Source organism: Podarcis raffonei, chromosome 3, assembly GCF_027172205.1.
Source record: "Podarcis raffonei isolate rPodRaf1 chromosome 3, rPodRaf1.pri, whole genome shotgun sequence".
In the NCBI taxonomy this organism is placed as follows: domain Eukaryota; kingdom Metazoa; phylum Chordata; class Lepidosauria; order Squamata; family Lacertidae; genus Podarcis; species Podarcis raffonei.
The window spans coordinates 74,275,849-74,292,031 of NC_070604.1; the positions used below are offsets into that span (position 1 = coordinate 74,275,849).

Consider the following 16,183-nt stretch of genomic DNA (forward strand, 5'->3'; position numbering starts at 1 on the left):
GCAGCACTTTGGACTTTCATAATGTATCTTTAAAGCTTAAAAGAACCTATTGGGGGGGAGTTTGCAAAAGGTTTACAGGAATTTCCTCATCCAGTGTGTATCAGAACTGGCATCTTATTGAGTCAGGTGAGTTCTTCCTCATGTTAGATTAAATCCCAACCATACCCCTCAAGTTATCCCTCTGTATTAGACAATACAAATTAACATAACATTGTGTTTAATTTCATAGAATCATAGAATCATAGAATCATAGAATCATAGAGTTGGAAGAGACCACAAGGGCCATCGAGTCCAACCCCCTGCCAAGCAGGAAACACCATCAGAGCACTCCTGACATATGGTTGTCAAGCCTCTGCTTAAAGACCTCCAAAGAAGGAGACAAAGAAGAAGAATGATTTTCTTCTCTAGTGTATTCTTATTTTTGTTGCTTTACTTAGACCAGGTATACATGAGGACATCATTTTAGTTGAAGTACTCAAATGGGACCTGTACATTTCCCCTCATAAGTCAAATAGTTTCAGAGAGGTGTGTTGTTGTTTTTTTGTGGAGGGTCTCCAATAAGATTCCCCCCTGTTGTTGCTAGTAAACTGTTTAAAAGGTGTGGGGGATCCTATCATAGTTCACCTGATACTATGTCTACTTGGACTCTCAGCAATCCTTACAAGAATTCTACAAAGCAAACCAATATTATTAGTATCCGCATACTGCAGACAGACTGAAAGACTAATGGCTTGTCTTGAGGGTTGAGCCAAGGAAACTTAAACATTCAGCAATTACGAAACAGGTCAAGGTGATGTCCCCAAGCTACAATTATATTAGATTATGTTGGTGATGGTGGTTTCCACTACATCATAAACACTGGCTATGGGATCTGTAATTATTCATAGCTTACCCATAAGTCTATTGTTTTAAGCTTTGTTAGCTCGTAGGATTTAGAAATTAAACATTTTCATATGGTTTGTACTAAATGGAAAACATTCAGGAGACTTACTAGCCTGTGATTATTTCATAGGGATAAAGACATTAAACCTAACTATCAAGCTTTAACTAACTTCTAAATCCTAAGAGGTAATTGACTCTTTGACACAGTTCTGGCTGAGAGAATTATGGACCTGTGTAGAAAAATATACTACTGGTTATAACTTTCTCTGTGAGCCAGAGCTATGTTTGGCCCATTTGTTCCTAACAGAGGCTGTGTCTTCAGTTTATCATGTATGATTTGCCTCACCATGAGAATGTGTCTGTTGGATTTCTGCCTACTGTGTGGTTTCCAAAAGAAAAGATTTTTGGGGGAGATAGAAGCCTTTGTGCAAAGAACAAACTCATTTAATGTACTTTTAAAAGAAACAGACTTGGCCACCTGATGGTCCCTGGGAAGACATCCCAGTAGCCATAGGTGCCATGGTCAATGGTGATGTACACTCCAAAAGGAAGATAATGGCCCAAGAGGGATGGAAATGGGTATGCTCAGGATTTGGAATCAGATAGCAAGGCAAGGACCTTGGACCAGGACTAAGATTCTGGTTCAGGACCATGGTTAGCAGTCCTGCAGCTGAGATAGAAAAAGCACATTGTCTTAGCAGGGTCATAGAGCAACTGGCAGACCTTTCTAGCCTGGGCTAGGTAGTAAAAATGAAATCCCCACCCACTGACTGCTGCCTTTCGTCAACTGAAGAACCGACTGTAAGTGTTATCTTTGACAATAAATACTTAACTATCTGCATTCCTTTGGCTGGGAAGCACCCTTGACAGCAGGAATCTGAAAAACATGGCAGGCCTGGCTGAAACATAGCATTTGGAAGACAAGAACTCCTGGCTGTTCTGATAAGTTAACAAGGCCACGCTTCTAGAATTTTCTTATCTTCATTTTAAATTCCTCCTTCCCTCATTACATCTCCTGTAATAAACGCTCACTGCTCCCTTGGTTAAGGATTACAGAGGCTGGAGAAAGTGGGATCATGCAAATTGAATCGTTATATCATTGCACCGCTGCTATTAAGGAACAGGCAGATTAAACAATGACTAATGAAAAGCCAAAGTATTGTCAGTTGTATGAAAGGACATTGTCAGGGAAAATGAATGTTACTTCAGTGAAGAAGACTGACATGTTCTGCCTTTGCTTCTCTCACCCACAGCCCACTCTGAAAGTAACATCTTTAAGAAGGCATGCCTGGATAGAACACAGCTCCCTAATTGTCTTTGCTTCACATTGTCAAAGGAAAGAGAATTTCACAGGATGCTTGAAAGCAGTACAAAACAGACCCCACAGAAGATCTCCAAAAGCTTGAGCTGTGATTCCCAAGTTGTTGTTTTCCCCCCTGGGAAGTCTGTTGCAGATAAAATTGTTTCAGCCACACAGCCTCAGAAGGACGAGCTGCTTTCCTGCCTGCTGTAACTATATAGAATGGACACTAATGCATTACAGGAAAAAAAGGAAATGTCGAAAGGCATCATAACCCAAAGGAGACTTATTTGCACAGTATTTACAAATGGTACTTTGTACACTACAGATTCAAAGTTAGGAATAATGGGATGAATTCAACATTGCACAAAGGCAATTGTTCCACCAGGACAAGCATTTCAGCTTGCCCAATGGAAAGATCCCTCTTCTCCTCCCCCAATGTACTGTTCTAGGGGTTCTCCTGCAAAAAACAATTTTGGGGGGATGCAGGGGGAGGAGAGAGGGGAAAGCTCTGTTGTACAAGCAGGAGTCCTTGCATGGGGTTTCTGATGAAAGTACTCATTAGTTGTATCCCATCCAAATATTATAATTTAATTAGAAATTCAGAACATCTGACCATTGCGATCAGGTGATGTGTGTGCTTGCTCAGTCTGATGCATAGGTGCTACCCATTGATGGGCAACTTCAAGGCCCCTTCTTAGGGTTCTTTATTTTTAAAGCAGACTTGGACTGGACAGCCCTTCAAATACAGGGGTGTCCTCTGACAGTGCTCTACAATAACAACATGTTTAGTGCTATACAAATCTATACCCTAAACAAGCCTAAATAAACCTGCTATGGAGTGAGCAGGGGATATGCATCCAAATAAACATGCTTAGGATTGAATTGATAAGGTGAGAAGCCAAGGCTGAGCAGCACTGCAGCCAATTCAAATGTGTGAATGGGTTGGTGCTGTGCACAGTCACATAAGCTTTCGGGCTTCCCTTATGCATTAGTGCAAAATGCAGGGAAACTGGGGCTTTCTCTCTTTCAGAGCCAATTCTTATATGGAATCTGGCCCAGGAGCATCAAAACTAGCCAGGCCATTAGTTCCTTGTGGGTTGGCAACACTTCCTTTAAATTTTGTGTGTTTGTCATTCAAGACCTAATAGCATAGCTATGAAAAAGCACTATCCTGATAATGCTATATAAGATACAGAAACATATTCACGTCTGTCTTCTTGCAGAGCAATTGCAATTAATTGCTGGAGAGACAGTGTCCTATGAAGATACCCTTCAGATATTAGAAAACAAGTGCTGATACAACAGAAAAGGGTTACTCCTTATGAATCTTAAATTGCAGGGATGCAGCATCACAATAACCCCAAACCATGGAGCACCATCTGTTCAAAAGGCACCGAGGGGGGGGAGCGGAATCAATGATAAAGTGATGGCCATAGTTTAGGAACAAAGTTTCACGTCACAGATGTAGCTTTCCTCTTTTAATAGCTCAGCAAACCATGATCTTATGTAACAGAATCCAACTTCCACAGAATAACCTCAGCAAATGGTATTCTTACGGTACTCTTTCCAATCTTAGCAATGTTGTTCTTATATAATATCATCATTTTGGTCTGCTATTACGAGATTCTTGCTTTTAGTAGTAAAAGCAAAAGGAATAGTGGGTGTGCAGGGAAGAGAGGTGAGGAAAGGAGAAAAAGCAGAAAGGTAAGAAGCATTTGGGAGGTGGCCATAGCTCATCAGCAGAGAGCATGTTTTGCCTGAAGGTGGTCACAGGATAAATCCCGTACACTTCCAGCTAAAAGGATCAGGTAGCAATTGATATGGAAAAGATCTCTGTCTATGATTCTTTAAAGCTGCAGCCAATCAGAAGAGATATTACTGGGCCATGTGGGAACATGATGTGACTTGCCTAGGGCAGCTCCCTATGTTGTTTCTTCTCCCCATATCCCCTCCTCTCTCACACACACACATCAAATCACACCAATTAATACGTTTCTATACAGGAAATCTGCCAACATGGCAATATGGTCTACATCAGGGTCATTCATATGACACATTCCTAAAGACCAAAAACAGTCGATTTCTCAACACAGCTGAGGATGAAGGATAATGGGGAATGAGAAAAAGCCAAAATAACTGCCATTAGACTAGGTTACAATGCTCCCACCAACAGCCTTTGAGTTTATTGCTAACAAGAACTTAGGCATTTCCACTCAACTTCTGACATGGTAATACATGCTTAATTCTGAACTGATTTAGTGCTTCTGGGAGTGGGTAATTCAAAATACTTCCTTAAACCTTTAATTAAGCTGTCATAACAACTGCCCTTTGATGCCAAAAAATGACATGGTGCTGCCTGACAGGAATTCTGCTGGTTTCTGATTTAAAATCCCTGCTAAGCAATCTCAGTGGTTGTAATGGGGTCATTCAGCGTTAAAGCAATCAGAATAGAGCAGAAATGGATTCACAGTGGAGACCGTACCATTGCCTTGATTACATTACTCCCTGCCATTTTTCACTGAATAGTAGCACTTGCATAGTTAGCACTACACCAGAGTTATTGTGAATGAATGAAAAGCTTTTAAATAGAAAATCTAAAAAAATGCACAATTGAAATCACGATTTCAGGCTTTTTACAAGTCTTAGGAGTTTTGGTTTAAAACAGGGGCAGCAAACTTCAGGCTTAAGGGAACTGTTTTGTTCTTGGGTTTTTACTAGAACCTTGAAATCCATCAACAAGAGCCGCATTCAAAATGGCAGTGCAAGAGAGTTTGGAATTAAGGAGCAGGGTATCCTCTGAGCCAGGAATTGGTTTTTATGACCAGAAGGATCCGACAGCACTTTCGCACACAAATCCACTCCTGATCCTTACCGTCTTTCTTTGTTTCAGCAACCTAATTTGTGCACGGAGTCTTTTTGTTCTTGCTTTTGTTAAACTATTATTAGTCAGAAACCCTTGCTGATCAATAAAAACCACCCCTAAATCTACCAGTAGATCCTCATCTACCTTCTGTTCCCACTTCACCCAAGTTTAAAAAACTGTGTATCATATCACTTCTGGTAGCTCAAACATTTCATCTACAATGAACAGTGGTGCAGCAAGAAAACTGCTAGCACATTTGCAAAGCTAAGCAGGATCTTGCATGGTTTCAAATTGGAGGGGAACAGTATGTTGCAGTTCTTTCATTGCAGGGGTTGGACAAGATGACCCTCGGGGTCCTTTCCAGTTCAATTATTCTATTAACCTTTCATTGATAATATTGTCAGCTATTGCTAACAATCGCCACAGTTTGGCTCAGAAGGTTACTCTAGTGCAGTCTTGACCATAAGTTTTGAAGAGGATGTTAAAAACACACACACATCCAAATTAGCACACGTACATTCTCAAAGCCATTTAATGCAGAATGATTATTCTCTTTAATATATCCTAATTGTGGCAAGCCGGAAGTGGCTGGGAATGGGGGTGGGGTGGGGATGGGGCATAGCAGCCTTATGCATGTTCCAGCATCGTGCATGATGACTTGGAATGCAACCTCTGCACAAATTGGGGGTTGCCTGTATAAAAATTTAGACGTACTGTCAGAGAGGAAGTTTACCATAAGCAAACTAAAAATAATAATAAAGGACAGAGATGTGAGGGCCTAACTGGACGGGGTGCAGGCTTCCTGGTCAACCCCCTATCAGAGCCCCTGCTGATGAGCATTCCCCAATGGAAAGTCACTACAGCTCCAAACCACATGCCTTAGAATAAACCATTGACTGCACGAGGCAATAGAAACTAAGGAAACCCAGAATCACAGGGCACCTGAACATCCAGGAACTCAAAGAACAAGTTTCCCAATATGTTGCTGAGAAGATATTTATTTCCCAGCTTTCTGACTCACCCTTCTCATTAAGTGCCTTCTATCACATGGGAGAAGAAAAGGGCGGACACCACTTAGGTACATGATTCAGCACATAGCAATAAAATTACTTTAATCTAATAGTGTTCCTGGAAAGTTGCAGATTTAAGTGCTCCATGCGTTGCTCTGTTCCCTCAAGTGTCAACTGCCACTTAGGTAGGAATAGTGGCATTTTCAGCACTGAAAACTATTGTGCTGCTAACACTTTAATGCTTCATCCAATGAATGCTATCATCCTTTTCGCTTGACAGCTGGTGGTGACAAATCTTGTAAGCCATCACATATATAAAGAGAAGTTCCATGCAGCTCATTGAAACAACAACAAAAACACCTTTTATGCCACAATTCCATCAAAAATTAAAGCTGTGTATAACAACACACACACAAACACACAACCAGATTCACAGATCACTGGCTAAAGGTAAAGAAAAGTTGTCTCCCTCTTTCAACTGTCTGCATAAGAAACTTAGAAAAGTTTTCAGCAATGGGCTAAAAGTTAACCCTGAGGGCGCCTGCTGAAACTCTGTTGGAAGAGCATTCCACAAGGCTGGGCTGATGGCACTGAAGGAATGGATTTGTACTGAGCCTCACAAACTTGGGGGATAACCAAAGACGCTCCTGTAGAGGATCTCAGTGTGTGAGGCGGGGTATAAGTGTTCAGGCGGCCTCCTCTTAAAGCCTACTTTGGCTTTTTGAAGTAATTGCTACTGCCAAAACCAAGTTGGGTATGAAATTTGAAATGCACTTTTAAGAATAGCATTCCAGGCAAAAACACATTGAACCTTGAAATGAGGGCCACATTAAAATCTCTGAAGGATAAAAAATCCTTTCTGAAGGAATCCCAGTAGTGCAAGGGTGAGGAACCTCACCCCTGGGCAGAGGAAGGAGAGGTAGCAAATGCCTTTCAGGCCTTCCAGTCTGGCATATAAGACTGTGCGCAGCCTACAGTACAAAATAAGAGTCCACTTGCTGCCCTACCCACCACTGGCATGTGGCCCCTGGATGGCTGCTATTAAGGAATGTGACCCTTGGTCTGAAAAGGCCCCACCCCCACAGATACAATCAGTGCCAGATTTACTTATAAGCTAAACAAGCTATAGCTTAGGGCCCACTCTCTTGGGGCCCCCAAAAAATTGTTAAGGAAAAAATTTGGATGTACATTTCCAAAATCTAAGATAAAAAAACAAATAAAATAAAACCTACATATAGCAACAGTGTTTTGTGTTGTATCGGCTCCTGTGATGTAAGTAATGGGCCCCGCCTGCTAGCCTGCTCCCTAAAATATCACAGGTTTGCTCAATTCTATATATAGGGTGCCTACATTCTGCATGGACTGGTTGCATGGCAACATGTAGCGTGCAGCTGCAGACTGCAAGGCAGCACAGTTGAATGTAGGTCAAGCTGTTGTACCTGTTATCTAATCTTAAAGAGTGCTTGTAGACTTTTTACAAGATCGGGCAGCATAGACTAAGGGTATGAGTCTTATGCCTACTGACTGATTTCATGTAATACATAATTTATTTATTTTGATCCCATTATAAAATTACTTTAGGAAAAAAAATCATCTTTATTATTTAGTAGGCCTATATTATTATTCACTAGTACAGTTCCCTATTACCCCCACTTGCTACTATAATACTATATATAAATATGATAATTATATTAAATATTTTACTTACTTATAAAGGGCCTCATCAAATCTAAATCCAGCCCTGGATACAATGTTATAATCATCCTATTGAGAAAGGTAGGGACAGGACCTTTCAGCAATATTTCAGACTCCATTCAGACATCTTACCAGTATGGCAGCAACATCTGAGCTATATGCTTGCTGACCTTCCAGTCGCTTCTAGCTCCACAGTACAGAATCCTGATACCTTATCTGCCATTCTAGACTCCCACCATGTGCTCTCCTCTGCTGTCCATTTGCCTACAAACTCCTGAACCCACCAGGACTTTAAGATACATTCTGGATCTCCCATCACCACTAGGGAATGGGTTTTGGTAGATGTTATTATCCTTGGTCAGGAGACTGAGGCTGTGGTGATGTGGTCAAAGGCACCTGATCCACGTGCTGAACCACACCACAAAAAAAATAAATAGATTTTTAGGTTCAACATGGTGACCATAACATCACATATTATTAGGACCACAGTTTTACCAGATATAACCAATTCCAGAAATGGCTTCTGCTGTTGAAACATTTATTTACATTTTTGCATTCAACAGAAATATACTACCACACACTTGCATACTAAACTCATCTCTCTAGTGCTATAAATAAGCCTTATTGTAATGGTGGGGAAAATGATTCACGCATATTTAGCAAGTAGGAAATTATTTCTTGGTTCACATGCTCTGTGGTGAGGAAAGATAAAACAGATTCAGTGACCTCGCCCTGAACCCCAGCTACTAACAAGAATAAAATGGGAAACTGAACAACATTTTATTTTCTGTAAGGGCAAATAGTATTATCTTTGTTACTCAGACTGAGTTACCGTATCTACAGCAGACAGAGTGCCACTCTTTCCCCCCTCACGATTCAATTTCCCCACCCCCACCCCATCATAGTCAGTATGTGGCTTTCTTTGGTTATGCTGTTTGGCCATTGTGAACACAAAATGCAAGTATATCTTCAGGCAGTAGAGGCAACAAACTGGCAAGTCAGAGATGCTCCTTCCTTTTGTCAGAGAAAAGAAGAAGCCATTATTTTTCTATAGCTGGGCCTGCAATTTGATACCCCAAAATACCTCAGCTACAATTTATGGCTGGTGCAGACAATACTGATGTTTGTTGACCAATTTGTGTGTTTTTTTAGGGCCTGGGAAGCCAATGTGGTGACTTCCAGATATTGGTGGACTCCAACTCCCATCAGCCTCAGGCAGCATGGTCAATGGTCGGGGGTGATGGGAGTTGTAGTCCAACAACACTCATGCAGGCTACCCCTGTTTTAGGGGGAAGGCAATGAATAGTTATTATCTTTTGCATCTGCTTATATAAGGATGCAAAGTAGTCCTTATATTAGTGTGGTGCTTTTAAATTACTGATATAAATAAAGTAAAATAAGTGAAAGAAGGATGCTTGGCGAATATTCCTAGGTCTAATTAAAACTAAGAGAGGGGTGGTTTTCTATTCATTCTTACTCCCAGCTTAAAATAAATGGAAGCAGGTATGGGCTGATTGGCAATATTCTTTAAAAGTCCCAGATATGCAATTGCACAGAAGCAAAAAAGCTTTGTATATCTGTTTGTGTGTAATGGTGAGAACAGAGAGTTTTACCTGACATGATGTTGGGTGCAAAGCTTTCTAAATCATACTGACTAGTGTTGAAACCTGTTTACTTACTTACTTACTTACTTACTTACTTACTTACTTACTTACTTACTTACTTTTCAGAAATACCCCACTTATAAAAGAAACCCAAAGCGGCTGACAAAAATCATGGAATTCATAAAACACAATAAAAAATGATGACATCTTAATTACAGGTGTGTCTAGGGTACAGGGAATTGTTGACAAAGTGATGATTTACCTAACATCTCAAGATCTCCAGCCATGTAGGGCTTTGTAGGTCAAAAAGAGTGTATGAAATTGGGCCCAGGAGCAAATCAAAGACCAATGCAGGTAAGAAAGGACTGGTGCAATGTGTTCACAGTAATGGAATCATGTGACATGCATCATCCTCGTTACATTGCTTCCTCGCCCTGCCCCTCAGCAGCAGCCAAGAACGTAGAGCAGCGTGATGTGATGATACCACATCAGCGGCTTCCACCGGTTCATATTTTCAGGGAGAGAAAGGGGAACTTCTTTTCACCTGCAACTTCATTGTGAGTGTCATCACGCCCTTAAAGGCTGAATTAAAAGATGTAGACCTGAGGCGTAATCAATGCTGTCACACTTACGGATGGCATAGGCATGGGGTAAAGTTAATTAGTCTGTGCACAACAAGGGAACTATGAGAAAGAAACAGCCCACCGCCTCTCCACAGGAAGGAGGCAATACACCAAATAACAAACCAGGAATCAGTGCCATTTGTTCATCAGTAAGCCTAAAATAAATGTAAATACTATAAGTGGAGATTATAAAGGGAGATAGAAGGAAGGTTTCAAAACACCTACTAAATGTTTGAATTTCCACCTTCCTTTGTCATACATGATAAGCAGAAAACTATACGGCTAGCCTGCTTTATCCAGAGCTACCTATCTTGATGCAGAGAAATGAAAGATCCAAACCCATAATGTAGTATCTAGAATGATGTGATGTTTTATGCCACAGGAATACATACAGCAACTTCAAATACAACAGTCTTTTGCCTGTTAACAGCAGGCTGTATTTTACATACATTTGGAGACCAATTAAACTTCCTACCTTTCAGAGTTGCTTTCTTAAGTACCTTCATTGCATACAGCTGCCCAGCATCAGATCCTTTAACCTTCCTCACTAAAAACACCTGAAGTGAAAAAAAGCACAAAAAGCAATAAATTAATGTATGTTTATTATTGTTGTTGTTCATTTCATTTCTACGCCCCTTTATGTTTTTAAGAAAAATACCCTCCAAAGCAATAACATATATTAAAACGTTTTTTTAAAAATCCAGAATAAAACATTACTAAAGAAAGTCAGATATATACATTCCAAGCAGCATAATTAACAGGAAACTAAAATATTATCTTAAAGATTTCAAATGAAAACATTACAAAGGAGGTCAACTACAGAATGCACATTTAACACAGCAAAGTTAACCAACTTAAAACAAAAATCTGAAACATGTTTACATGAATGGTTTTTGTAGCATTCATGCACTGGAAAGTAATACTGATTAAATTTCAAGTAAGTGTGTAACCTCATTTCATAAAAACCATTCCCAACCTGGTGCCCTTCAGGTGTTCAAGCACAACTCCCATTATTCCAGACCACTGGCCTTGTCGGTGAGGCTGCTGGGTGCTGTAGTGCAACAACATCTGAAGAGAGCCAGGTTGCTACAGAATGTGGAAAAGGCCTTCAGTGTTGGTTACTAGTCATTTGTTAGCTGTTCCCTGATATAGAGCGTATTATCAGATTTTATTGTATTCCCCTCAAAACAGATGAGTCAGACAGGGAACACTGTGTGCTAAGAGAACATGAAAATAATTATAAAACTGCAGAAAAATACAACAAATGACAATGTGTTCTCTTTCAAAACACCACTATGCCTTATTGCTTTTAAAGGGAACCATGATCTACAAAATAATTTCCTATAACTCCATCAACTAAAAAGAAAGAAAGAAGCGGAACTCTTTTGTGGAGCCATTTTAACACACACACACTGCACTGGTTTGGCCAGGGGCAGGAACATTAGCCATTGTATTGGAGATCATACGGATGTGGCTGCAGAGTAAACATATTACTTATCTTTAAAGAGGGATTGGATTTGAAAAGGCAAATGAGGATGGAAGTGGGGCAGGAATCAGAACAGATTATACACAGGCAGGATCACACCCAAGACCCAGCTTGTCTCCCTTTCCACTGCAAGACCACATTGTGCCTCCCACATGGCATGTGTGGAAGGAGCCATTCAGTTTCCATGGTCAAGCAGCCCTGCTGTATCATGGCACAGGGCAGACCTGGACTGGCAGGCTCAGTCAGTGCTTTGGACAGTTTTCAGAGTGGGGCTAGGGAGCAGAACATAAAATACATGGTGACATGTCAACATCAGTGTGCTGTAAATTTCCCTATCCCACGCAGTTGGTTACCGCTTGTACAAGACAGTGCAATGACATCCCCTTATCCATTTTGCCTTACTAAACATTACCAAGGAAGAGTGGAAGAGGCGATGACATAGTGCTAATGCTTTGATGGCAGCCATGCATCAACTGTAGTATCTGTTTTGCCCAAAGTGAGCTGATGAAGTGTTGAGGACTCATAGTACTTACAAATTTAAGTTAAATGTGCTAAGTAAGAAGGAGGAAGATGAGTATATTTCCTTCCAGTGCATCTTACTGCTTTGGAAGAAACTAAAAAGAGGGGGAAAGTTACTCAAACCTCATTGACTGTTTCTCCCTCGGAATCTCCAAAGCAGATCTTAAGAGGGTATGAGCTAAGGATCAAGTTGTTTCTTGAATTTAGTGCTGGTTCCAGATTCCACCTTAGCATATTGCACATTGTAAAATCTTACCTTTCCATAGGAGCCTTGCCCCAACACTTTGAGCAGCTCAAACTGTGATGGGTCTGCCTTTTCAAAACCTTCTTTTACATGATGACTGATGTCTATCTCCTTCACAATACCTTCTTCCTGTGAATAAGAGAGAAACAAAGCAAAGCACACTTCTTAGCATGGATAAAACAAATTATATCACTTATTCCAACAGCTACCACCTTTATTTCTTTTCGTTTTTTTACTGAGAGACCAAGAATCCTACTCCTAAAACTATTAACACCCTCTCTTTTTCACACAATTTTTGTTGCATAATATATTGAGTCTGAATGTGAGACATCAAACTATGTCTTACTTCTACCTAGGATATATAGCTAGCTAAAAAGAGAACCTGTAAATTGAAACAAAAGAATCAGTTCCTGAAGCTGTTGGGCTCAGCCAATCAGCCGAGCAAGATCACATATTTTGTTAAAATTAGGAACAGGGAAAGAATAGGTACATTTTTATGCTACTGCATTCTTAGAGCACTTGGGCATCAGAAGGCCTGCCAGCAGACATCACACATGTTCATCTCTATAGAATCAAAGAATTGTAAGGTACCCAAAGGGTCATCTAGCACAACCCCATGCAATGCAGGAATCAGAATTAAAGAATCCCTGGCAGAGGCCCATCCAACTTCTGTTTAAAAACTTCCATCACCTTCTGAGCTATAGTCCATTTCACTGTAGAACAGTTCTTAGTGTCAGAAAGTTCTTCCTAATGTGGAATTTCCTAATGTGGAATCTCCTTTAATGTAATTTGAACCCATTGGTTCAAACTGTAATATTTTCTGTTATAAAGGTGGATGAAAGAAACCTTGATTATAGGTAGGCAACGGAGAGAAAATATTGCTTCATACTCTCCAGGAAGTAGAAAGAGATGTTGCCTACACTCATCTCTCCATACAAAGAAATCTGCAAATTACGCAGGTCATCAGGAAAACAAGGACACAGCACTATCTGTTTTTTGCTGGCCTTTGCAGAGGCAGCATCAGCCCAGATAAATAAAAGATAAAAAAGCAGCCTTCCTCCCTTTTACCTCCACAGTCTGAACTTTCCCACTTCTTATGCACTTCTTTGCTACAGGTACTTTAAAAGTTCATTTGATAAGACAATGCAACTACCTGAGTGCAGCGGCGGAGGAAGTCACTCGGGTGCCTGGGGTGGCGCGCCCATAGGGACGGGGTGAGCCGCTCATAGGGATGGGGTGCACCGGGGGCCTCCGGAGTCTGCCTACCTCCTCCCACTCAGCTGCCCTACAGCTGGGGGAGAGGCAGCAGGCGGACTGTTTGGGCAGCGCAGAGCCTGCATGCGCCCAAGCCACTGCGTCTCCCTCAGGAGAGACACGTGGCTTGGGTCCGCTGCAGGCCCCGCAGTAAGTGCAGCCCGGCAATTTGTCACCCCCTCAGTGGTGACTCCCAGGGTGGCCAGCACCCATCGCTCCTCTTCCTACCCGCCCCTGCCTGAGCGCTAAAGAAAGGGTAGTAGCTTCCACATTCTAAACAGAGGGGAAGTTTTTAAGACTGAGCAGAAGAAATCAACACCTGCTATGTTGGAAAGTTATCTGATGAAGGCTGCAGCTCACTTGTGCCCTACAGCTGGATTATCATTTGTGCATGGAATTTTATGCAGCAACATCTATATAGAATCATATAATTATTGTAAGTTAGTGTATTGTAGAGATGGGCTGGCCTTACACAGTAAGTTCTTACTGAAAGCTGAAAGGCTGGCTCATTTCACTATGGGGTATTTGTGTGTACAGTATTTCTATTTAAATTACAGTAATTATTTTTAAATCTGTACCTATACATATGAATTAACATTCTTTTATTTATTTTTTCATTATGCATTTTTTTCTCTTTGGGGGATGGTTTGTTCCTGCCTTGTCCTTGTTATCTATAATTTAAGCAAACTGTAGGTCCCAGAGTTTTAATGTCATGGGAAACTGTGGTTTGTTTAGAATCAGAAGCAAAAGTTTCCAATTTCCTTCAGATAAAGAGAAAGGAGGAGAGGGGAAACAGAACTGCATCAGCCTGAGCTGACACAGCAATGAACAGGCACAGCAACATGGTGGGGCCCAAGGGCCTGACCAGGGGCATTCTGAGGAACTGAAGATGGCTAAAGGCTGCTTTGAGCAGTGCCTGCCCATTGCCTTAGTGCAGAAAAAAGGAAAAAATGATGCCTGTCCATGCTGCCATCTGACACCATCCGGCAAGCTTCAGGGTATGTGGGGGTCCCTACCATATTCCAGGGTGGTATGCCTTACCTTTGAGAGGACCCTATGCATATATTAGTGTGGGACAGGAAAGTTGGGATTTGCAAGTGCCAGGATTCTCGTGATGCAGGAGTCCTGGAAGCTTGTGGGATTTGTTTTGATAAAATCTCTTTATTTACAAATGTAAAGGTTGGGGTGAGGAGGAGCAGGCACGTAAGCAGTGCTAGTTCCTAAAATAGCACCAGTCCCTCCAAACAGCAGCAGCCCCTCAAGACAGCTTCCTGGCAAGCCACTGCAAGAGATCTTTTTGTGACAAAACAGAAGCTGTAAAACTGTTCCCTTCAGCAACTACCTAGGCAGAGAGGGTGTGACCTGAATTCCAGTGGCCTGGAGTAATTATACAAAGACCTAGAGAGAAGGTTGTTTTGCAGAAGCCTGGAAGCACACTCACAACAAACCTCTTAAAGTCCTACTGCACTGCAGCTTTTTTGGACAGCTCCACTGCATGGCAGCACAAGAGGTTTTCTGGACTTCTTGAGGGACTCATTCCTTGTTCAGAGTCCATGGAATGAGAGGACAGATAGATATCCCAGGTGTTCTGGATTTACATATTCAGACTTCAGAGAGACATCCAGTGCAAACAGGCTATTAAATCACTGAGTAAATGCAACTCCAACCCATCACAAACAAAGCTGGATTTACTGTGTTAAAACATTTTTTCCCTTCAAAAAAGGGCAACACCATAGCTGTTGCCCTAAGCATGGTTATCTGAAGTCACTGAGACCTGACCCTGTTCACAAGCTGATGGGAGTGGGGAGACACATTACTTCCATCTCCTCCATCAAATCTCCTCGCTTGGTCCCACTGCCCTCCACACATTGGAGGGCAAATATTTGCAGTGGGGAGTCATCGTGGGGGCTCCCTGTGCTTATTTAGAGCCTAGCGTGTTCAGGGTCCTCTATGAGTGCAGCGGGCAGCAGGGCTGAGCAACAGGGATTTAATGGAGAGGGTGGAGCTAGTGAACACATCCCTGCTGATTTTAATTACATGATGAGAGCAATGGCTACTTAGGACCTTAATTGTGAGTAATCATGTTTAGGAGTAGGATGCTAAGCTGAAAAGTGCTCTACTTTCTTGTAAAACCGACGTGCTGCTATCACTTGCTGGGTGAGAACTTAACTCAGGAACATCTGATTCCGGCCACAATGGAATCTTTTGTGATGACAGCCTTAGTCGAAACTGCTTTAAGTCAAAACTGCCACAGAGCAAAGGCCAGCATGTCATCGGGCAAACTGAATTAAATGGACAAATTTTCTCCCAAACATAAGACCTCTTGTGATCAATGTTGTTCGTGCCCATTGACGCACAAAGAGCGCCACTGTCCTTGCCAATTAAGTGAGCCAGCAATCGGCTACTGTGCCATGACTTGTAGCTCTTTGTGCTAAGTCTTGTTGTGGAGATTTGATTTCAGCGGGGGAATGCAGTTAGTGTCTTTAGCTCTTTTGTTGTAGCAAGAAACATACTTCAGCAAAGCATCATCTAAATAAAGCACTCTCTATGGTGAGTAAATGAAGTTCTGTGAAGAGCAACAACAGGAGAAAATGCCAAGGGGGATGAATAATTGGTTCTGAAGATGGAGGGACTGGTGAAGAAGAATTTGTCAGCAAGGCAGGAGAGAATGATTTTAGATTGGGCATTACTTAGTATGTT

General features: G+C 41.5%; 1 protein-coding gene across 4 annotated transcripts in view; it reads right to left on the reverse strand.

Annotated features, from left to right (window-relative positions):
- Positions 1–16,183, reverse strand: part of RPS6KA2 (ribosomal protein S6 kinase A2) — a 175,223-nt gene that overhangs the window by 51,713 nt on the left and 107,327 nt on the right. For 3 of the 4 annotated variants that reach the window (XM_053382383.1, XM_053382385.1, XM_053382384.1), the window contains 2 exons: positions 12,242–12,358; positions 10,456–10,537 (listed from right to left, as the gene is read on the reverse strand). In XM_053382383.1, coding sequence (XP_053238358.1) covers positions 10,456–10,537; positions 12,242–12,358 — 199 coding nt within the window. Of the gene's footprint in view, positions 1–10,455; positions 10,538–10,956; positions 11,128–12,241; positions 12,359–16,183 lie in introns of those variants that run through there. The other variant, XM_053382386.1, reaches the window with a different exon arrangement.